The sequence below is a fragment of the Clarias gariepinus genome, chromosome 2 (assembly GCF_024256425.1).
Source record: "Clarias gariepinus isolate MV-2021 ecotype Netherlands chromosome 2, CGAR_prim_01v2, whole genome shotgun sequence".
NCBI classification, from domain to species: domain Eukaryota; kingdom Metazoa; phylum Chordata; class Actinopteri; order Siluriformes; family Clariidae; genus Clarias; species Clarias gariepinus.
Genome location: NC_071101.1, coordinates 43,499,028 through 43,522,973, shown reverse-complemented (window position 1 = coordinate 43,522,973; position 23,946 = coordinate 43,499,028). Strand labels below are relative to the sequence as shown.

The 23,946-nt window shown below is 39.2% G+C and overlaps 1 protein-coding gene across 1 annotated transcript; it reads left to right on the top strand.

Annotated features, from left to right (window-relative positions):
• Nucleotides 1-6,684: 6,684 nt before the first annotated feature.
• LOC128541106 (uncharacterized) lies at nt 6,685-12,337 on the top strand. Its single transcript, XM_053511281.1, has 9 exons — nt 6,685-6,734; nt 6,850-6,955; nt 7,376-7,391; nt 9,384-9,698; nt 9,840-9,863; nt 11,675-11,791; nt 11,876-11,943; nt 12,055-12,110; nt 12,232-12,337. The coding sequence occupies exons 1-9, from the start codon at nt 6,685-6,687 to the stop codon at nt 12,239-12,241; spliced, it is 762 nt and encodes a 253-aa protein (XP_053367256.1). The 3' UTR covers nt 12,242-12,337.
• The last annotated feature ends 11,609 nt before the right edge of the window (nt 12,338-23,946 follow it).

The window sequence follows — 23,946 nt, the reverse complement described above, 5'->3', positions numbered from 1 at the left end:
CACCTATATACACACACACACACACAGACAATTATTAAACATAACTCTGATTTATACGGTCCTTACAGGTTTTAATAATGTGCTGGACAGTTCTTAACCCAATTCCAGTCATTACAGATCTCCTTAATTGGGTAATGTTGGCCAGGCAGTTCCATTTACGCCATTTTAAAAATAATAATCCTTTTTTGCTTTTACATACTCATCTTTAAACTTTTTATAGCATTGTTATATTTTGCGTTATGTTTAGATCTTTAAAGCAGCAGTTTGATCCACATCTCCAGCTTTAAGCTCTCTGCTGAAACTGTGTGTGTATCATGGGTTGTGTTTTAGGAAAACATTTAGAGCTGAAGGAGCTCCGTCTCACTGGGGCTGAGGGGATTTCTGGAATGTAAAAACAGAAGATAACTTTATAAATGTAATTGTTATGAGGTTTCTTTAAAATCATTTAATTGATTTAAGTTTATACACACACATGTATAAAGAAGAAACTTCTGGCTTTGGATAAAGTAAAGCTTTTTTTTCGCTGTAACAGTTTTATGCCTCTTTTCTTCCATGAATAAATAATAAAAGCTGTAAATCTCACAACAGACTATTTTCTTATTTTGCATTTTTAAACAAAACACAGAGGGAGATTATCATTATAAGTATGATTTACACAATATGAATTAAACGTTATATTAAAATAAACTGTATTAAGTGAAACTAATTTATTGATGAACAATTCTACACACAAATCATATGTACTTCAACCACATTGTTTATATTATTATTATTATTATTATTATTATTCATAGTATTAATATTATTATTAACATTTTTCATATTATTATTATTATTATCCATATTCATCTTATTATTATTATTTTTTATTATTATGAATGATAATAATATAAATGATAATGTGAATAATACTTATTATTTTATTTTCATCGACATAAGGTGAATTTAACAGTTTTTGTTAGGTAGTTTAAAATTAAGTACATCGTTTAATCTATAGAATGTATTGTCTAATGTGTTGTTGTTAATGCTCCGTAGCTCTCAGCTTGTTTTCAGCCTCTGTGTAACAGAATCAACACACCAGGTTTAAACTAATACTGTACCTGTATACTCTAATACTGATGTCTGTCTGTGTCCACACACCAGGTTTAAACTAATACTGTACCTGTATACTCTAATACTGATGTCTGTCTGTGTCCACACACCAGGTTTAAACTAATACTGTACCTGTATACTCTAATACTGATGTCTGTCTGTGTCCACACAACAGGTTTAAACTAATACTGTACCTGTATACTCTAATACTGATGTCTGTCTGTGTCCACACACCAGGTTTAAACTAACACTGTACCTGTATACTCTAATACTGATGTCTGTCTGTGTCCACACACCAGGTTTAAACTAATACTGTACCTGTATACTCTAATACTGATGTCTGTCTGTGTCCACACAACAGGTTTAAACTAATACTGTACCTGTGTACTCTAATACTGATGTCTGTCTGTGTCCACACAACAGGTTTAAACTAATACTGTACCTGTGTACTCTAATACTGATGTCTGTCTGTGTCCACACAACAGGTTTAAACTAATACTGTACCTGTATACTCTAATACTGATGTCTGTCTGTGTCCACACACCAGGTTTAAACTAATACTGTACCTGTATACTCTAATACTGATGTCTGTCTGTGTCCACACACCAGGTTTAAACTAATACTGTACCTGTATACTCTAATACTGATGTCTGTCTGTGTCCACACACCAGGTTTAAACTAATACTGTACCTGTATACTCTAATACTGATGTCTGTCTGTGTCCACACACCAGGTTTAAACTAATACTGTACCTGTATACTCTAATACTGATGTCTGTCTGTGTCCACACACCAGGTTTAAACTAATACTGTACCTGTATACTCTAATACTGATGTCTGTCTGTGTCCACACACCAGGTTTAAACTAATACTGTACCTGTATACTCTAATACTGATGTCTGTCTGTGTCCACACACCAGGTTTAAACTAATACTGTACCTGTATACTCTAATACTGATGTCTGTCTGTGTCCACACACCAGGTTTAAACTAATACTGTACCTGTATACTCTAATACTGATGTCTGTCTGTGTCAACACACCAGGTTTAAACTAATACTGTACCTGTATACTCTAATACTGATGTCTGTCTGTGTCCACACACCAGGTTTAAACTAATACTGTACCTGTATACTCTAATACTGATGTCTGTCTGTGTCCACACACCAGGTTTAAACTAATACTGTACCTGTATACTCTAATACTGATGTCTGTCTGTGTCCACACACCAGGTTTAAACTAATACTGTACCTGTATACTCTAATACTGATGTCTGTCTGTGTCCACACACCAGGTTTAAACTAATACTGTACCTGTATACTCTAATACTGATGTCTGTCTGTGTCCACACAACAGGTTTAAACTAATACTGTACCTGTGTACTCTAATACTGATGTCTGTCTGTGTTCACACACCAGGTTTAAACTAATACTGTACCTGTGTACTCTAATACTGATGTCTGTCTGTGTCCACACAACAGGTTTAAACTAATACTGTACCTGTATACTCTAATACTGATGTCTGTCTGTGTTCACACACCAGGTTTAAACTAATACTGTACCTGTATACTCTAATACTGATGTCTGTCTGTGTCCACACAACAGGTTTAAACTAATACTGTACCTGTATACTCTAATACTGATGTCTGTCTGTGTTCACACACCAGGTTTAAACTAATACTGTACCTGTATACTCTAATACTGATGTCTGTCTGTGTCCACACAACAGGTTTAAACTAATACTGTACCTGTATACTCTAATACTGATGTCTGTCTGTGTCCACACAACAGGTTTAAACTAATACTGTACCTGTATACTCTAATACTTATGTCTGTCTGTGTCCACACACCAGTTTTAAACTAATACTGTACCTGTATACTCTAATAATAATGTCTGTCTGTGTCCACACACCAGGTTTAAACTAATACTGTACCCGTATACTCTAATAATAATGTCTGTCTGTGTTCAGACTACAGTTTAAATTGTAGTTTGTGAACACATTTTGTTGAACACAAATGAACTATAGTAGTGCTTTGTTGTAACCTTGTGCAAATTAAATCTGTTGAACTCTTGAATAAAATCTCCCCTATAATTACTGTAATAATGTAATGTGTTTCAAAAACATGTTATAGTGTAGAAAATACATTCAGCATTTGTAAATGATCCTAAAGACCTTTAGTGTACTGGTAATACATTTGCAATACTGTAGTATAGAAGGTTGTGTGAACTGTATGATATAATAAAGTATATTTGTACTAACCACATAGTGTACTTTTTTAGTATTTGTAATTGGCCAGAAGTATAACAGCATGTTACTGCTGCAATAAGAATATACTCGTAGTATATTAATCATGTGTTTGTAACACAAAAAAAATAGCTGTAATGTACTTATAATACATTAAATATATACTTACATTGTATTAATTACTCTCAGGTATGTACAATATGTTAGTACACACACAGGCATATACTTTAAGTGTACTAGGTATACTTAAAGTTGTTCAACTTTAGCACACGAACGTATACTTAATACACTTAAAATTGTGCTTTTGTACATTTTAATTACAGCTTAAATACACTTAGTACAAAATTAGTTGTTCCAAAATAGCAAACTTCAAGTATACTAGCCATTAGTCTGCTGCAAGCATACTTAAATATGCCTGGATTTAATATACTTAGCATACTTTCTTTTCACTTGAGTGGACACAGGAGTATTAGTGACTGAACTCATTCATATAAACTGGGATTTGCAGCTGCACTTCTGTCAGAGATGCTGTTATAGAAAATTAATCAACACCTTCTGACCAATCAGAGTCTAGCCAGTCATCTTACAGTGTGTTATTTTAACTGCTGAGAATGGCTCATAGACACACTCCTTTATCATCATCATCATCATCATCATATATAATTTTTTGTGGCTTAATTTTTACACTTTTTATAGCATTGTTATATTTTGCGTTATGTTTAGATCTTTAAAGCAGCAGTTTGATCCACATCTCCAGCTTTAAGCTCTCTGCTGAAACTGTGTGTGTATCATGGGTTGTGTTTCAGGAAAACATTTAGAGCTGAAGGAGCTCCGTCTCACTGGGGCTGAGGGGATTTCTGGGATGAAAAAACTGAAACTGAAAACAAATTACATTTATATGAAAACATTATGAGATCTCTTTGATGTGATGGATTTTGTCTACATATTTGTAAATGATGAAATCTAACAGGTTTGAATGAAATCACACCATTGTTACTTTCAACTGTAACAATGTTTTGTGCGTTTATTTCATAAATAAATAATAAATGCTAAAAAAAAATGCTGAGTCCTACAAAAAACATACAGCATCCTCACTAGTCAATATTAATTGTTAACATATTCATTGTTTTTTTCTTTGATGAGACACACATTAACACTATTTTGCTATAGGTTAATGTTAACACCTTAGATGTTTCTTTTCTTTTTCTGTTTTTAAAGTTGTTTGCATTGATTAGCATATTTATGATTTAGCATGCTAATATGGAATTAAATCATTAGCATAATATGTGAGTGTATCGGTTTATCTTTCTGAGCTTTTTGCTACATTTTGCCCCCTAGTGGATACATACAGTTATTTTTGTTAGAACCTTCCAATTCAATTAGAGTCTAGACAAGCCAGACATTTTCATTTATTTTCACAAAATACTGTAACACGTCAGACCCTTTAATCTAAATCAGACCAGGGCCCATATTTACTAAACATGTCAGAATCTCTCACAGGAATTGGATTCAAAGAGATTTAGGCATAAAAGCTCTTTATGAAGCTTTCACTCTTTTTTCAGCGAGGAATAGGACTGCGCCAAGGATAGCATGTGACGTTCCATTTTTAGCGAACTGGTGAAATTAACAGCAGTTGTGTAAAAGCTTTATGCACACAGACAAATCCTATATGTAGGCTGGTGGGAATAGTACATGCAATCTTTATGTATGCCACCATTAGGGGGCACCCTTGTGGATACAGAGGGATACCAGTGAACAAAAACAGGAAATAAGATGTTTCAAGTGGTTCTGATTGTTTTATCCAGATATGACGAGATATGTTTAAAGTATCATTCATGGGAAGTCTGTATGGTGTCCTGCCACAAGATAACCCGTGCTTAGGTGGATGTACTGAACTGTCAGTATTTTGGGAAATTTCTGCGTTAATTGTAAACTACATTTTATACAAACTCTTTGGTACTAGCAACTTTGGTTCTAAATTTGGAATTTGTTTGTACTAGATGCTGAGGCTCAGTTGCACAGCCACTTAGGTTAAACTAACTGAACTGAACACTGAACATGAACATGTTTGAACTGTTCTCATAGGGGAGAATTCCCAGAATTCCCAGAATTCCCAGAATTATTTTTATTGATCCCCAATTTTTATTTTCAGAATAAAAAGACATTACTGTGTCCTTTTCTGGTTCACTTTCACCAGGCTACATATAGATGCGTGACTTGGCTGCATGACGTTATCTTAATCATTCAGCCATTCAGCCGGGAGGGCCGAAGACTATCACGTGTTTCCTCCGAACCGCGTAACGTCAGCCGACCGCATCTTTTTTCTAACTGTTGTTTCTAACTGGGCGGAGTAACACACTCGGAGGAAAGCGCTAGTCGCTCCTTTTGCGTGCTTGAGCTCACAGACGCCCCTAATTGACTGTAGAGCCGTGATTAATGTGGGAGCGCAAAGTACCTCTCATCCCTCCCCTCTGAGAGAGCTCGGCCAATCAGCTCTCTCTAGGCCTCCAGCTGTGAGAGGTAACAGCATCACACAGCGATCTCAGGATGATAGGGCGAGCACTTTACCACTGCGTCACTGCACTGTGTCACGGTTTCAAAGCTGCTACTAAAAAACGTACAGTATCAGTAACCTGTGGAGACAGCATATGACGATGATGTTCATTAATAAACCAGTTAAATAGCACATACAATGTAAAAAAAAAAAATTATCTCATTTTTGTCCAATAGTGTGTTTTTTTTAGTTCTATTTCACTCAGTGTTATAAAAACATCTCTCCTCCGCACACGTCTTTGCCTGAATGCCATTTCCTTACTACTTCTTACCAGTAAGGACGCCCCCGGAGCTCTCCGACATTTTAGTGGAGATACAGTACGAGTGATTTCCTATTTTAAGAATCCTGATAAATAGCTCTTACTCCTACTAATGAAAATTGACCTAAATGGCGCCATTCTGAAATTTTTTGCTGCTTCGGAGCAATTTCCCACTCTGAGATGCTTTGAAAATACAGACTCAGCTGTATTTTAAATTTTACACTGATTTAATACCTCTTGCACCTGTGGCTAGGATAACTCTCTCACACACTCATCGTCTATAACGCTTTATCCTGTATTCGGATCGTGGGGGGCCTGGAACCTATCCCAGGAGACTTAGGGCACAAGGTAGCGCACACCCTGGACAGGGTGCCAATCCATCGTGGGCCACACACACATACACTCAAACACACTACAGGCCACTTGGGAACACCAATTAGCCTAATGTGCAGGTCTTTGGACTGTGGGAGGAAACCGGAGTACCCAGAGGAAACCCAACAAGCATGGGGAGAACATGTAGACTCCATAAACACAGAGATGGGAATTGAACCTAGTCTGGAACTGACCCCGTACCCTGGTGGTGCAAGGCAAGTTGATAAATAAAACCACTCCAGCCTATAAAATCCAAAAGTTCTTGGTCTCTTGATTTCTTGATTTTATATTAAATATCTCTCTCATGTATTTGCATTGATGTCCCTCCAGGCTTTTAGAAATTGTGTCTGTTGATGATGTCACTCCTGTTCCAGGCTCCACAGAGGCTGCTTTTCTGCCCCCGGCTCCGCCCCTTGCTACACAGGATATGAACCATGTAGTTTATAATAAATGACAATAAATGCCACTTAATTGTACACTACATTAAATATCTTTACTCTGTCTTTGTTTTTGTTTTTTGAACATTTTGTTGTTGATTAAATGGAAAGTGTTTGAATGTCTGTGTTTAGAGCTGTCTTTAGAGCATGAACTTAGTTATGTTGTACAACAGACATGAGAGACTTTTCAGTTCTGTTGGTCAGTGACGTTCTTCTAATTTTGTACTTCCTGTGGTTGCACTTCCGGTGAAGGTGTGGATGAACATGCAGTGTGTGATCTGTAGAGTGTGTTCATTATGATGAGACTCGGTGCAGCAGTTGGTCAGTGTGTGTTTAGCTCTAATTCTCTCTTTGAATTAATGTGTGTGTTTGGTTCCTCAGTAAGAATGCAGATGTGTTTTCTTCTCCTCCTCATACAGCTTCATGTCACTGAAGGTGAGTCTGCTATATCTCTCTCTAAAAAACTCACAAAAAAAGTGAATTTATTTTGGAGTTTTCCTGTTTACCATCTAACCAAATATAAATATAAACATGAGAAAATTATGATTGACATTTTTTAAAAAATGTCTTTAACTTATTAAACAAGAACTTGTAAGTCTCCTTCATCATGATTGGTGTTCTGGTTGTTCCTGCCTCGTCCCCCTACAGTTTCCTTTTGCTCTCTCATTGGCTGTTACTCATTGAGGTTGACCACATGGTTGAAAGCCATTCGTTGTAAAGATGCTTGAAATACTGAGCTGTGTACACGGTTTACAGAATGTGAGGATGATGTCATGGAATGACTTATTAATGTGGTGTGTTCACACTTCCTTCAGCAGCAGTTGGCCTTTTTGGTGGTGTGTCACTAAAATAGAAGTAACACACCTGCACTGAAGTCGTGTAACACAAGTATAGTGATGCAACCCTAATCAGAAACCAATAGGAGGTAATTTACTACTTTAACGAGTGCTGTTTCTGTGCTGTCATAAGACCTAAATCCTGACTGATACAGTTTGTTTATGCCATTCCTATGTAGATATGGAGATAGTTGCTGTGCTACTATCTTTTCCAGAGTCTTAGAGATAAAGGGGAGGTTTGATATCGGCCTGTAATTGGACAGCTGACAAAGGTCAAGGTCAGGTTTCTTAATTAGTAGTTTAATAACTGCTCATTTAAAAGATTTGGAAATGTACCCACTGCTGAGTAAAAAGTTAATTATTTTCAACATGGGTTCTGTTATTCTGTTTGACGCCATTTGCATTCTAATTTCTGAGCGGTTTGTTTTAAAGTGCGTGTGGTCGTTATACCAAGGAGCGAGTTTCTTATCTCTAATTTTTTTTTTTTTACTGGAGCTACATTATCTAAGGTATAATGAAATGTCGACTCTAAATATTCAGTCGCCAGATCGAGTTCTGTGGGGTCAGATGGCGATCCAATCAAAGTTTATAACTCAGGGAGACTATTGATAAAGCTCTGTGTGGTATTTGATGTGAATGTACGTTTAATGTGGTAGTGTGGCACTGTGCGTACATTATTACTATAACACACTTTAATTGAGACAAGACAGTGGTCTGAGCTTTAGACTGTGGAATTGTGGTTATATTTCTTATACTTAATATGAAGGATAATATTAAATCCAAAGTGTGACCTGCTTTATGAGTGGGTCCTACTACACACTGATTTACTCCTACTGAGTCCAGTATGGACATAAATGCTGTTCTCAGAGGGTCTTCTGGATTCTCAAAATGAATATTAAAAATCTCCAGCAATTAATGCTTTGTCTACAGAAACGACAAGATTTGAGAGGAAATCTGCCAATTTACAGAGAAACTCAGAGTACGGCCCTGGAGGTCTGTAAATGATGATTGGCGGAATCGACAGAGCTGACTTTATGTTACTATAGAGAGCTTCAAATGCATTAAGTTTAAATCTGTGTTTTTGTACGATAGCCAGATTATCATTGTGAATAACTGCGACGCCTCCTCCTCTACCAGTTAGCTGAGGCTGGTGTACGCAGCTGTATCTAGGAGGACTAGCTTCATTTAGTGCTACATACTCGTCCTCTCTAATCCAGGTTTCTGTTAAACATAATATATCAAAATTCTGGTCTGTGATAGCTTAATTAACAATAACTGCTTTAGATGCGGGAGATCTAATATTTAACAGTCCTACCTTCAGATTAGAAGTGCTGGTTGTGTATTCAGTGTGTTTTGAATTTTTTGTCTCTATATAATTTAAATGACTAAAAACAGACTTTCTGAGTCTTTCTACATTTTTGTTTAGCTCGGGGAACAGACGCAGTCTTAGTCACCCTAAGTGACGACTCTATGCAGCTAGCAGATGATTGGTTTAGCGAGTGTTGGAGTTACAGGTTGTGTGTAGTTGTCCCGAGTTGTTGCAGATGGTGACCTACTCATTAACAGATCAGTAACTGGCATGTTTCTACAGGCTGCAGACTGGAAGGAAATGGTGATGCAAAACTCATCACTGCATACACAGGAGACTCAGTACTGCTGCCCTGCTCCTGCACTGACCTCCACAACACACCTGGGACACTGATATGGAGGAAATACCCAAATGTAGATGATTGGGTAGATATATCTCCTAAGAGTGAGCAGTACAAAGACAGATTTAAGCTCTTCAATTATCACTCTTCAGGAAATCTCTCTCTGCTCATATCACACCTGACTGTAGAAGATGGAGGATGGTACAGGTGTCGGATCAGCAACAATGACTTTAAAGATGTCTCAATTAAAGTAAAAGGTAACATAATATGATTTATATAAAGGATGTGAAGCTAATGCAAATGTCTTGTGAAGAACATTGATTAGAAATGTATTAGTGCTCACTATCATTCCTGGACTTATTTATAACTGATTACACTTTTTTGTTTTCTATTTGAAGAGACCAAAACAACTTCCACACAAGGTACTACACCCCACTGTAACAAACGGGCATGATAGTTGGTGCAGATTAATGCATCAGGTTGGAGCAAAACTCAAACACAACACTCAAACTATAATTATAATTAATTTCCTTTTTTGTTGATGTCACACCTTCAAAACTAACACTGGTGATCAATCACAAAATAAATACACACTCAGAAACATCTTGAAAATATGATGAGCAATTTACTGTATTAACTTATTATTCATAATGAATAACATATTATTAATTTTTGTTATTTCAAATACACTCCAGGTATTATACAGATATTTAGTAATTAAAACTGAAAAAAAAAATACTAATTTGGAAAAGGTTCACCCCCCCTCCTTAAAAATGACTTGTGAACTTAATCAGGTAAAGCTAATCACCTTCTCAATGGAACACAAAGCTTTGCACATCTAGACTATGCAATATTTGCCAAGTCTTCTTAGCTGAACTGCTCAGATTAAGTTAAATTTGATGATTTGTGAACTGCAGTCTTCAAGTCATTCCACAGATTTTCAATAGGGTTTAAGTCTGGGCTCTGACTTGGCCATGCAAGGACATCCACCCTTTCCCCTTTAACCACTGTGTGGTTAGTTTTGTTGTGTGCTTTGGGACATTGTCATGATGGAAGGTAGACCTTCTATCCATTGACAACTTTCCAGCAGAGGGCAGCAGATTTTCCTCAAGAATTTGATGTTTTTTTGCCCCATCCATTTTCCTTCTATCCGGACAAGAGTAAACATGCGACAGAGCAGTGTTTCTGCATGACAATGTGTGTTTATGTGTGAAAGTCGTCCTACCCCGTAGCCCCCTCCCTTATTCTCTTCTCTCGCTTTTACACATACACACACACTAACAGGAACACTGCTCTGTCAGGATTCTTTTTAAAGGTAAAGTGCAGTTTAATTTGTTTTATTTTTATTTTACAACAGTAATTCCGTGTGCGCGCGTGAGTATCATTAAAAAGGTTCCTTGTTAAAGATATTTCCCAACAGACCAGTGTTTCCGTTAGTGTGTGTGTAAAAGTCCACAGTTGCCCCCTCCTTCCTCTCAAATAAGATGAGACGACGGCGGGAGGGAGGGAGTCGTTTGGTCTTACTTCAGCTTCCTCCTTTGGTCTTACTTCTGCTTCACAAGCATGCACAAACACAGACATAGACACACACACACACACACACACACACACACAAACACACACAGCGCACACTGTGCATAAACAAACACATTAATGGAAACACTACTTTGTTGGGATTCTTTTCAAAAGTAAAGTGCAGGATAATTTTGTTTTATTTTTTGTATGGGTTTTTGGGGTTGTGGAACGAATAATCTGGGTTTCCATTATTTCTTATGGGGAAATTCACTTTGATAAATAAGTGTCTTGATATACAAGCACACTTCTGGAATGAATTACGCTTATAAGCCAAGGTTTGACTATAAAATGACACCAGCTGATCACCGTTGAAAATCAAATGGCTTTTTGTGTCCTTAAGAAGGTGATTAGATTCACCTGATTGAATTTGTTTGTCATTTTAGAAGGGGGTGATCCTTTTACAAATCTTTTTTTTTTTTCTGACATCTCTATGTTATCTTCCCCATGGTTGTTAAAAGTTGTACTGAGTAAAACAAAAACTGTGTATTTCTTCATTTTAGGCCGCAAAGCAACAAAATGTTATTCTTTTTAACGGGGGTGATTTTCTATACCTACTGTATATATTCTGGAATATCTGTCCTACAGAATCAAAAAGCTACTATCAAGCTGCTTTAATAGAAAATTAATCAATACAGTATCTGTTCACAATGACTTACAGACAGGCGCCCTAATGCCATTAACATCTTCCTCATCATCATCATCATAATCATCAGCATCAGCATTGTTGTGATGCTGCTGCTGATACTTGGAGGAGTCATATACTGGAAACACAGAGGTATACAACCCCCAAACCCCCCCCCCCCCCCATATACATACACAGACCCACACACAGATCTCATACATGTCTTTTATTTTATAGGACAGAGACAAGAACAAACCAAGACTAGTGATGGACAAAAAGGACAGAATACACAGAAGACGGAGCAGGTGAATACACACAACCACTCTCTTTCACTAATGGGATGTTCTTTAATAAGTAGATTCACAGTATGTTTGGTGTGTGTGTGTGTGTGTGTGTGTGTGTGTGTGTGTGTGTAGGTCTTTTACACTCTAAACCCAGCTCTGAACCTAATTATGCAGCATTACACAGATGGGTGAGTGTGTCTGAGTGTGCAGGATAATATGTTTTGATGATTTGTGCTTTTAGTCATGTATATACATCTATTTGTGTATGTGTGTGTATGATAGCATGTTATTCATGTTGTATTCCTGCAGGATGATGTGATATGCTCAACTGTAGTCCACTGTAACACTGAGAACAGGACACACTCTAGTGGCATCAGAAGATACTGCAGTATATGCCACTTTTAAAACCAACTAAGCACACACACACACACACACACACACACACACACACACACACACACACACTGTTTTTAATATATCTGTAAGGTTTTTGCAGTGTGTTATTCCATAGTGTCGGAAATCTTACAACAACAATGATTTTAATTTATTTTTTATGCATACAGAAAACACCCTGACTGGCAAAAAAAAAAAAAAAAAATTTTGGAATTCAAGGGACTTTGAGATTATTTGAAAAGATTAACACAGGATTATTTGACAAATCTGTCATCAGTATAAGGTCTCCTTTACTGTATGAGTTAATAGTACAGAAACTGCTGTAGTCAAAGTAAAATTTGACTTTTTTGGCCAGTGTAATTTACTATATTTTAAAACAATATACAATGCATTCGTGTTTGCTCCTTTATATTGTAAATGTACCTTTCATATAGTAAATGCCCTGCCTCTTTCTGAGGAGCCTTGTTGCTGGCCTTGGTGCTGAACATGCTGCCTGTTTTAGCTGTGCTAGGAGCTGTTATAGTACATAATGTAGTGGCCCACCTTTGGTCCACCATCACAATATTCATCTTTAAATGTTTTATGGCATTGTTATATTTTTTATTATAATTATATTAATAGCAGTTTGATTTAGATCCCCAGCTTTAAGCGTTCTATGTAAAGGGGATTTCTGGGATGTCAAAACAGAAGCCTAAGCAAATAAAATATAAAAATAAAATTTTTTATAACGTATTCGCTATGAAGACTTTTTTTTTAGACTTTAATATGGTTTAGGTCTACACATGTTATACTGATAAAAGCTCTCGTGTATGAGTGAGAAAAAATAATGTATAAATCATAATGAGCTGACTGTCCCTGATGGTCAAGCTGAGGGCAGCGGCGACGGTGCCAAGTAAAAACTTCCTGAGATGGCAATTAGGAAGAAACCTTGAGAGGAACCAGACTCAACAGGGAACCCATCCTCATTTTGGTATCAGACAGAAGAAATTGTTTTGCAAACATATTGTGTGTTAGGCAGCCGGAAGTTCAACATAACAGAAGATAAGTTAACATGAAGACCAGTTACCACCTAGTAATGCAGTACAATAGTCCAGTCTGAAGGTCATAAAAGGGGTCAGGGGTAGGTCAGTGGTTAAGGCATTGGACTATGGTTCGGAAGATCCCAGGTTCAAACCCCACAACCACCAAGTTGCCACTGTTGGGCCCTTGAGCAAGGCCCTTAACCCTTAACCCTCAACTGCTCAGATGTGTAATGAGATAAAAATGTAAGGCGCTCTGGATAAGAGCGTCTGCCAAATGCCCAAATGTAAATGTAAATAAAAGCATGAACTAGCTTTTCTGCATCAGATACAGATAAAATGTTTAGATAAAAGGCGGTTTTTATAATAGGACAAGATGCTGTCTAATATTACACCAGGTCTTTTTCTGTCAAGCTTGTAGTATTAGAATTTAACTTCTAAATGCAAGCTGAATTGTGAGAGCTTTCGTGTGCTGGATTTGGGACCAATAAGTAATATATCTGTCCTATCTGAATTAAGTAAGAAAAAATTATTGGACATTCAATTTTTTATATCTTTGACACACTCAGTTAATCTAGACAACTTGGATATTTTATCTGGTTTTGATGAGCTGTATAACTGGGTATAGTCAGCATAGCAATGGAAACTAATCCCATGTCTTTTAATGATGTTACCAAAGAGAAGCTTGTATATTGAGAACAGCAGAGGTCCTGTGGGACCCTGTATTTTACAGCATTATACTGTTATACATAAAATATCACAGGATGCTATCAGAGGTCGAACATTTATTGTTTTGTTCCTGATACATTCATTATTTTATTTAGGTCTTTAATATGACATAAGATGAGTAATAGAACAAATCAAGATGGTTTTTGGATGTTTCTGTCTGTTAGTTTGTCTGTCTGTTTGTGCACACATCACATAAAAACTACTAAATACATTTTAATGGGGTTTTAACACATATATTTGGTATGCTAATTCGAAATTTAAATGCAAAACACCCTTATATTATAAAACATTGATTTTCAAAAAATAATTAGTTTATCTGAAAATTGAACAGATGATGCTGAACATTTTTCAAAATGATCTTTTGCCGCTCCTCACTCACTCCATATGGCCACTATATGGGTGCATGTGTGCGAAGGGGCAGAGCTGTGAGAAAGAATATGGCTGGTGAATGATTATTATTAACAGGGCTTTCACTGTGCAATAAAAACTATCCCCCTACAGTTTCCTCTTTGTCTCTTATTGGCTGTTACTCATTAAGGTTCTTACAGCATCATACATGTGCTTATACTACAAGATTTAGAGCCAATTATTATAAAGATTAGCTTTACACATTTAGTCTTGTTTCTCTTGTGGTCTGTTCACACCTTTAATTCCTTTACTAGCAGTAGTGATCACTCTTTCTTGATGTGTCACTAAAATAGAAGTAGGTTTACCTGTTTAGAAAAAAAAAACATGCAGAGTTTTAAAACAATAAAAGATATAAATAGACTAGCCATGTAGCTTTTAGATCATTTCATTAAATACAGTGGTGTGAAAAATTATTTGCCCCCTTCCTGATTTCTTATTCTTTTGCATGTTTGTCACACAAAATGTTTCTGATCATCAAACACATTTAACTATAAGTCAAAGATAACACAAGTAAACACAAAATGCAGTTTTTAAATGATGGTTATTATTATTTAGGGAGAAAAAAAATCCAAACCTACATGGCCCTGTGTGAAAAAGTAATTGCCCCCTGAACCTAATAACTGGTTGGGCCACCCTTAGCAGCAATAACTGCAATCAAGCGTTTGCGATGACTTGCAAAGAGTCTTTGACAGCACTCTGGAGGAATTTTGGCCCACTCATCTTTGCAGAATTGTTGTAATTTAGCTTTATTTGAGGGTTTTCTAGCAAGAACCGCCTTTTTAAGGTCAAGCCACAACACCTCAATAGGATTCAGGTCAGGACTTTGACTAGGCCACTCCAAAGTCTTCATTTTGTTTTTCTTCACCCATTCAGAGGTGGATTTGCTGGTGTGTTTTGGATCATTGTCCTGCTGCAGCACCCAAGATCGCTTCAGCTTGAGTTGACGAACAGATGGCCAGACATTCTCCTTCAGGATTTTTTGGTAGACAGTAGAATTTATGGTTCCATCTATCACAGCAAGCCTTCCAGGTCCTGAAGCAGCAAAACAACCCCAGACCATCACACTACCACCACCATATTTTACTGTTGGTATGTAACAGTTTTTTCTGAAATGCTGTGTTACTTTTACGCCCTTACACGCACCTTCCAAAAAATTCTACTTTCATCTCGTCGGTCCACAAGGTATTTTCCCAAAAGTCTTGGCAATCATTGAGATGTTTTTTTTAGCAAAATTGAGATGAGCCTTAATGTTCTTTTTGCTTAAAAGTGGTTTGCGCCTTGGAAATCTGCCATGCAGGCCGTTTTTGCCCAGTCTCTTTCTTATGGTGAAGTCATGAACACTGACCTTAATTGAGGCAAGTGAGGCCTGCAGTTCTTTAGATGTTGTCCTGGGGTCTTTTGTGGCCTCTCGGATGAGTTGTCTCTGCGCTCTTGGGGTAATTTTTGTCGGCCGGCCACTCCTGGGAAGGTTCACCACTGTTCCATGTTTTTGCCATTTGTGGATAATGGCTCTCAATGTGGTTTGCTGGAGTCCCAAAGCTTTAGAAATGGCTTTATAACCTTTACCAGACTGATAGATCTCAATTACTTTTGTTCTCATTTGTTCCTGAATTTCTTTGGATCTTGGCATGATGTCTAGCTTCTGAGGTGCTTTTGGTCTACTTCTCTGTGTCAGGTAGCTCCTATTTAAGTGATTTCTTGATTGAAACAGATGTGGCAGTAATCAGGTTTGGGGGTGACTACAGAAATTGAACTCAGGTGTGATAAACCACAGTTAAGTTATTTTTTAACAAGGGGGGCAATCACTTTTTCACACAGAGCCATGTAGGTTTGGAGTTTTTTTTCTCCCTTAATAACGTAAACCTTCATTTAAAAACTGCATTTTGTGTTCAATTATGTTATCTTTGACTAATAGTTAACGGTTTTTGATGAGCAGAAACATTTAAGTGTGACAAACATGCAAAAGAATAAGAAATCAGGAAGGGGGCAAATAGTTTTTCACACCACTGTATTTCCTTTTTTTAAGTAAAAGTTACAGGTTTATTCAAAAAGTTTAAAGGTTTCTGTAAATGTTCATCAATTTTATACTTTCATTCATCAGAAATATCATCACAAAGTCCTGCTTTGACTTGAATGCCACTCTTATAAATCAGTATAAGTTAAAAGCATGGCTCAAACTCAAACTTTTCTAACTCATGGGTAAAGCTTTAAGTATACTGTCATGAGGATATGTAAGGCTGGATGCAAGTGCAGACTTTACTTATTTCCTTTATTCCATGTTAAGGACAAACACCAAATTAGAAGAGAAACACAAAACCTAATACTATAGCTAGGCTACTGGCTAAATGCTAAGACTAACATGAATGCTAACACATGATAAGTAAACAGCTCCATAGTATACCAGTAAGCAGTTATAACAGTATACATGACCACAGTATACAATATGTTTTTTTTATCCACAACCATTGCACTAATTTTACATAACCCTTCTCTGTATATATATATATATATATATATATATATATATATATATATATATATATATATATTGTGGCGTGGGCGGGGATTTGATTGGCTACCATCATGCTTTGCGGGAGGGATTGTTTTGTGTTCACCCTGTTGGGAAAAGGTGTTTGGGGTTAGTGGTTTCGGCCAGGGGTGTGTGTGTGTGTGTGTGTGTGTCAGAGTTGTGTTTTAAGGAGGTTGAATGTGTTGCTGTTGTGATTTCGTGCTGTTACCATTAATAAACTACTCCCAGCCATTGCATTGGGCACAGGGAAGCTCACCCGTCTCTCCAAGTGCCCGCTTAGCGGTGGAAAACGCTACATTTGGTGTCAGAAGTGGGATGGAGAGAAGCGGGTTGGAGGGCACCCCGGAGGAAATCCGGAGGATTCAGGTAGGCCGCCGAGTAGCAGAGCGGCTTAGGAGGAAGAAAACCCTCCCTGACGGGGCCAGCGCGAGCAAGGAGCGGCGACCGGAGCGGAGCGGTGCGCTTCAGGTTTCGGCGCTGGATTTTGGAGGGGTTTCCTCCAGTGACACAGCGCAGGAGCAAGCTACAGCTCCGTGCGTCACCAGCCGGCGAGGCGACATGCAGCTGCGCCTACCTGCCTACAACGGCGCCGTCGAACCCCACGCGTTCCTCGCTTAAGTGGAGCTAGCCGCCGACTACGCTGGCTGGTCCCCGGCGGAAACCGCCGTCCGGGTGGCCCTCTCGCTGGAAGGCGACGCGCTCCGGGCGTTGGAGGACCTCCGGGCTGATGAGCGGAAGGACTGGGCGAAGCTGCGGGAGTCGCTCCACTTCCGATTTGGCACGGGTGACCGTAAGGAGGCCACGTGCAAAGAGCTAGCGACTCGCGAGCGGCGCGCCTCCGAGCCACTGGGGGTGTTTGCTATGGACTTGAGATCTCTTGCGCGTCGGGGCTACCCGGAATTTGAGCACGCCCAACAGGAAGAGCTAGCTCGTCGCGCGTTCCTTCCGGGAATCCAGCCGTTGCGGCTGCGCGAGCACATCCGGTTAGCGGCACCGGCTTCCCTCTCTGAGGCGCTGCGCGAGGCCGAGCGTGCGAGCCCATCATGGCTGAACACCACGGCGGAAGAGCTGAGCGATTTTCCGTGGCTCGGGGCCGCTCGGTAGGTGAACCTAGCCGGGGACAGGGCTACCCGTCCTCCGAGTTTCCGCGACGACGCCGAGGCCAGGGACCGGCGGATTACCGCTGCAATGTTTTCTTAGGCCTGAGGACAGCGTACCCCAGCAGCCGTTAAACTAGCTTTGGGGGGCGCTGAGGGGAAGCCGCCTCCCACAGCTGTTTTTGTTTCCCCAACTGCTGGATTTAACTTCCGGTCCGGACGTTTAGGTAATCGCCCGGGTGTCTACGTGAACTGTGGCCTGGACGACGTTTCGTTGCGGGCGCTCGTGGACACTCTACAGTTTCGCTGCTGTGCTGGGGATTATTGGAGCGCGGCGAGTGCCGTTGTATGCTGCCGGACCCGGCTTTGAACATTCGCACCGTGTCGGGAAGTTTTCTGAAGATACGGGCCTGTCGCACAGTGCGAATACAAGTAGGTGCAATCATTCTTTTTCATCCATTCTTTGTGGCAGACATCGAGGATGATTGTATCTTGGGGTTAGACATTTTGCAAAGGTGGGGTGCGGTACTGAATCTCGCGGACGGGACTCTGCGCGGTAACTTCGGGTTAGCTAGGTTGCTAGTGCCCAAAGCGCAGCCGGACGTGTTAGTAGCACGCACCAGGGGGGCGGAACTTCCGGTGGATGCGCCAGGTAAACATCCGGTAGCCGACCGAGCGAGTATAATGGCCGAGCTAATAAAGCGTAGCAGTGTGGGGCTAAGTCCGACACAGACCGACGCCGTGAAGTCTCATTTGGGGTCTGTCACACTGACAACGAACTATTTGTGCACAGATGCGACGTCTGCACGGCAAAGAAAGGCCCTACCCAGCGCTCGCGAGCACCCCTGCAAGACTTTCGGGTGGAGGCTCCTATGGAGAGTATGGGCGTGGACATTCTCGGGCCGTTTCCCATTTCCGATCGCGGGATATGGCTGGTGGCCATGGACTACTTCACCAAGTGGCCGGAGGCGTTTGCTGTTCCTGACCAAAGCGCTTCCACCACGGCTCGAGTGCTGGTGGATGAGGTGTTCAGCCGTTTTGGCGCCCCGGAGCAGTTGCACAGCGATCAGGGGCGTAACTTCAAGGCGGAGGTGTTCCCGGCGGTGTGCGAGCGCCTCGGGGTGAAAAAGACCCAAACCACGCCCCTCCACCCGCAAAGTGACGGCCTCGTGGAGCGTTTCAACCGGACACTCACCACCCAGCTCGCCGTGCTTACCAGCGCCCGGCAGAAGGACTGGGACGAACATTTGCCCCTCGTGCTGTGGGCCTATCGCACAGCAGTGCAGGAGTCCTCACAGCTGACGCCAGCGGCGTTAATGTTCGGTCGCGAATTGCGCACGCCCGTGGACCTTGTGTTCGGTCCCCCTCCACAAGTGGATTTACCTACGAAGCCGGGGTTGGATTATTTTTGTTCGTTAAAAGACAAACTGTTCCGTGTCCACGAGTTGGCGCGTAGACACTTGGCGGACGCTGGTGTTAAGCAGCGCCGCGTGTATGACACCCACAGCCGGGGACGAGACTTTGCTACTGGGGAGCAGGTTTGGGTGTATTCCCCCGGAAGGAAAAGGGGGCTTTCGCCTAAGCTTATGTCTCGCTGGGTGGGGCCCTACACGGTACTGGCCCAGCTCTTCGAGGTAGTCTACCGGGTGCGGTAGACAGAGCGGTCGCGAGTGGTGGTGCTTCACCGGGACCGTCTCGCTCCCTATCAGCCCAACGCCAGCGAGACATCGAACTCTGTGGAGGCCGGGCCGCCTCAGGAGGACGGTTGCAGCCCTCCTTCCTCCGCAAAGAGACTCCGGCGTTCACAACGCCAGCGCCGACCACCGGCACGCCTCCTAGACTGAGTTCACCATGATGACCGGGGATGGTCACAGCTCGGGTGGGGGCAGTGTGCCGTGGGCGGGGTTTTGATTGGCTACCATCATGCTTTGCGGGAGGGATAGTTTTGTGTTCACCCTGTTGGGAAAAGGTGTTTGGGGTTAGTGGTTTCGGCCAGGGGTGTGTGTGTGTGTCAGAGTTGTGTTTTAAGGAGGTTGAATGTGTTGCTGTTGTGATTTCGTGCTGTTACCATTAATAAACTACTCCCAGCCATTGCATTGGGCAGCAAGGAAGCTCACCCGTCTCTCCAAGTGCCTGCTTAGTGGTGAAAAACGCTACAATATATATATATATATATATATATATATATATATATATATATATATATATATATATGCACATGATTTTTATTTTGCCATATATCCTTTTTCTTTGCACTCAGTGCATATAACCCTTTTGTAAATAAACCCCATTCTGCAACTTATTTATTATAAGTATAAAATATCTTTACACTGGCGACACCAAAATCATTGCACTCTGTATATAACTCTTCATCAGTATATAATACCTTCCTATTACACTCCACTTATAACTCATATGCTCATTTGCACTCATTATATTACCTTACTCACTGTATATTGTTTACATATGCAAACTTCTTTAGCATGGTATACAATACCTTCTTTACTGTACCACCTGTAATCATTTGCTCATTTGCACCCACTGTAACTAATCTACCTCTCTATATACTCTCTATATACTATTTATATATGCAAATTATTCTGCACTGTGAAAATGCGCTTCTGGTTAGATGCTAACTGTATTTCGTTCTAATCTAATCTAGTCTAATCTAATCTCCTACAAGGGGATATCTAAACATTTCATGATTCACGCACCACAGATCTGGTCACTTTTGCTGTACATCCTCCCACAGACGTCTTAAAACCTGGCAATAAAGTTCACTATTGACAGTCTGGCCCCTGAAGACGAATTCCCAATGCACAAATAAACTATGAGCATGCAGTTGATTGAGCTGTGGATCTGCCTAAACTTTTTTGTTTGTAGAGATGATCATCATCCAGAAAGTCTCTCCCTACTCATATCACATCTGACTGGAGAGGACAGAGGATGGTACATCTACAGATCAGATCAGCAACTACGACATCTCCATTAGAGTGAAAGGTAAAATCATCTCATGTACTGTACATAAGTCATGTAAATCGAGCACCAAAATTTAACTGCAGTAAGTACACACAGTGGAATATTTTAATAAATATATGGAATTATACTTTTGTAATAAAATTCTTTTAAATAACTCAAATATCTGTTCCATTTATGCTGCTCTTCTGTGTTTATGGTGATGTTTCAGCATTTTTGTTCTGACTTTTATTTTATATATGGATATGAAGTTGGAAGTTGAAATAAATGTAGAAATGTGGAAATGAAGAAATAAATAAATGTAGAAATGTGGAAAAATCTAAATGGATAAATAAAGAAATGTGACAAAAAAAGAAATAAATGAAGAAATGTGGAAATTCAGAAATGAATAAATCTTGAAATATGTTAATAAACAAAAGTAGGAATATATTTAGCAATTTTCCAGGGCTTATTGTATTTATGTATTTATTTATTTATATATTTACTTATTTATTCACACATTTATTTATTTATGTATTTATTTATTTATATATTTACTTATTTATTCACACATTTATTTATTTATAGTTATGTCATGTTTAGTCCTCCATATGAACCATCTCGAAAAGGTAATGATTAATTCAATCCATCAATTTTTGAACAGTTTAAGTGATTGATATTTACTGGCAAGAAATAAATTTTTCCTAAAAACAATTATAATTATCCTCCATTTATGATCAAGTTTTCTTTTTTTTTTACAGTAAAGCTTCGTATATAAAATCCAGAGTTTTTTAAGCATACATGTACATTTTGTTACATTCACATTAAATATTGATTTAATTTATTTATTTTACATAAACATAATACCTGTTTAATAAAAAAAACTTTAAATTGAATGCATTGGTCCACTGTGAAATATAATATATAATAACTCTTATAGCAAGTGTAAAAGTGTTAATGTAATTTTTGTGTCCTATACAGCTATTACTAATGTGTCTTCAGTGTCTCTTCCTTTCATCCCTTTCACTGTGGTGACTGATCTTTCTGCACATGATTATTGTTGTGGTCATACTGTACTTTGACTATTAAAGGTCAAATCATATGATTTTGATCATATACATTTTTTTTTATCATCAGTGTTTTCTTCTCCAGGTACTTATAGAGAGCATTACAGAACAAAATGAAGATGGTACAGTGAGTCTGCAGTAGAGATCAACATCAACAGAACACATGGATGTTTAACAGCAGCAACAATTTTACACACATGATGATTCTGCATCGTTTAGCATTTCATTATTTAGCATGTTAATATTGGTTTAAACCATCAGCACATTGACCATAGATTGATCTTCAGCTCTGAACTTTTGCTCTATTTTGCCCCCTAGTGAATGAATCAGTATTTATAAAAATCTTTCACTTCCTTTAGAGTCTGGAATAGACAGACTTTTTCATTTATTTTCACAAACTCCTGTAACACTCTCGATCCTGTATTCTAAATCAGACCTGGTGTTTTTTGAGTAGGAATGTTCTACTTGCTTTGTTTTAAAATGGTAAAAGAAAAACAAGAACACAGATTGTTATATTACTGAGAAATAAATAAGTCTAACTCTTCTGTATAAAGACTTTCCTGTATGATCCTTCTATAAATGTTACATAAGCATCTCCTTATTGTATTAACTATTATACACATTTGCTCAAATAAAACTTGTTTTGATAAAAAAAAGTGTTTATTATTTCCTCACAACTTTAGTGTCCCCTCTGTTAAGTGTGCCCTCTGCTGGCATGGAGGAAACATCTCCTGAGTCCTCATCGCATGTGTTTAATACCTCATGCACCTATAAATAAAATTACTTCAGCTTACAAAAGTTCAGCATGGAGACGTACGGGTGTCTTGTTCTTTTGATTTCCTGATTTTACATTAAATGTCCCTCTTGTGTCTTAGCACTGATGTGTCTCCAGGCTTGTTGAAATGATCGTCAATCCTCTTCCAGTCTCCACAGAAGCCACACCTCTGCCCCTAGCTCCGCCCCCTGATACATAGGTTATGTCCTATATGATGTATAATGAATGAAAATAAATGACACACACAAACAGTTTCTTTGTGTTTGCTTTCTTGTAACAGTCTTGCTCAGCATATATTACTCTTGCAATCAACATCATATATACAAGTCAGGGCTCAAGACATCAATATCATGCTCTGCTTATTTCCTGTACTCTATTTATTTCCTTAAATGTCTCAAATCTTTCCAAAAAATGGCAGATTTCTCAGCATGACATGTTCCGAAGCCTTTGCATAGAGGAGGACATGGTGAGCAACATAGGCAAGCTAAAGACCTGAAACCAGCGGAGAAAGAAAAGTTATTTCAGTGGAGAAATGTAGCAGCATCTCTCGTTCCTGAGGCAGCTTCCCTACACTAAAGATCAAAAAATTTAAGTTTGACCTTCTAGTGGAAAATATAAGGGTGTGGCAGAAGGGGTGTGACCTTTAAATTAAATAATTATTGAAAATGATTGTCAATAAAAGCGTAATCATAATTTATTATGCTTAAAAGCATTGTCATAGTTATGTTGTTCAACAGGCATGCAATAACCTCTTGTGCTTCCTGTTTTTATGCTTCCTGTAAATGTGTGGGAGATGTAAACTGATAATCGTGCAGTGTGTGATCTGTAGAGTGTGTTCATTATGATGAGACACGGTGCAGCAATTGGTCAGTGTGTGTTTAGCTCTAATTCTCTCTTTGGGTTAATGTGTGTGTTTGGGTCCTCAGTAAGAATGCAGGTGTGTTTTCTTCTCCTCCTCATACAGCTCCATGTCACTGAAGGTGAGTCTCTCTCTCTCTCTCTCTCTCTCCATCTCTCTCTCCCCTTCACTATCCGATTTAGTAATACTGTA

Excerpts from the sequence above, each read along its gene's own strand:
- LOC128541106 (XM_053511281.1), top strand. The coding sequence starts at position 6,685 with ATGGGAATTGAACCTAGTCTGGAACTGACCCCGTACCCTGGTGGTGCA. Across the intron at positions 9,699-9,839 it reads TGTCTCAATTAAAGTAAAAG|AGACCAAAACAACTTCCACA; the intron begins GTAACATAATAT and ends TTCTATTTGAAG. Across the intron at positions 11,792-11,875 it reads CATATACTGGAAACACAGAG|GACAGAGACAAGAACAAACC; the intron begins GTATACAACCCC and ends TTTATTTTATAG.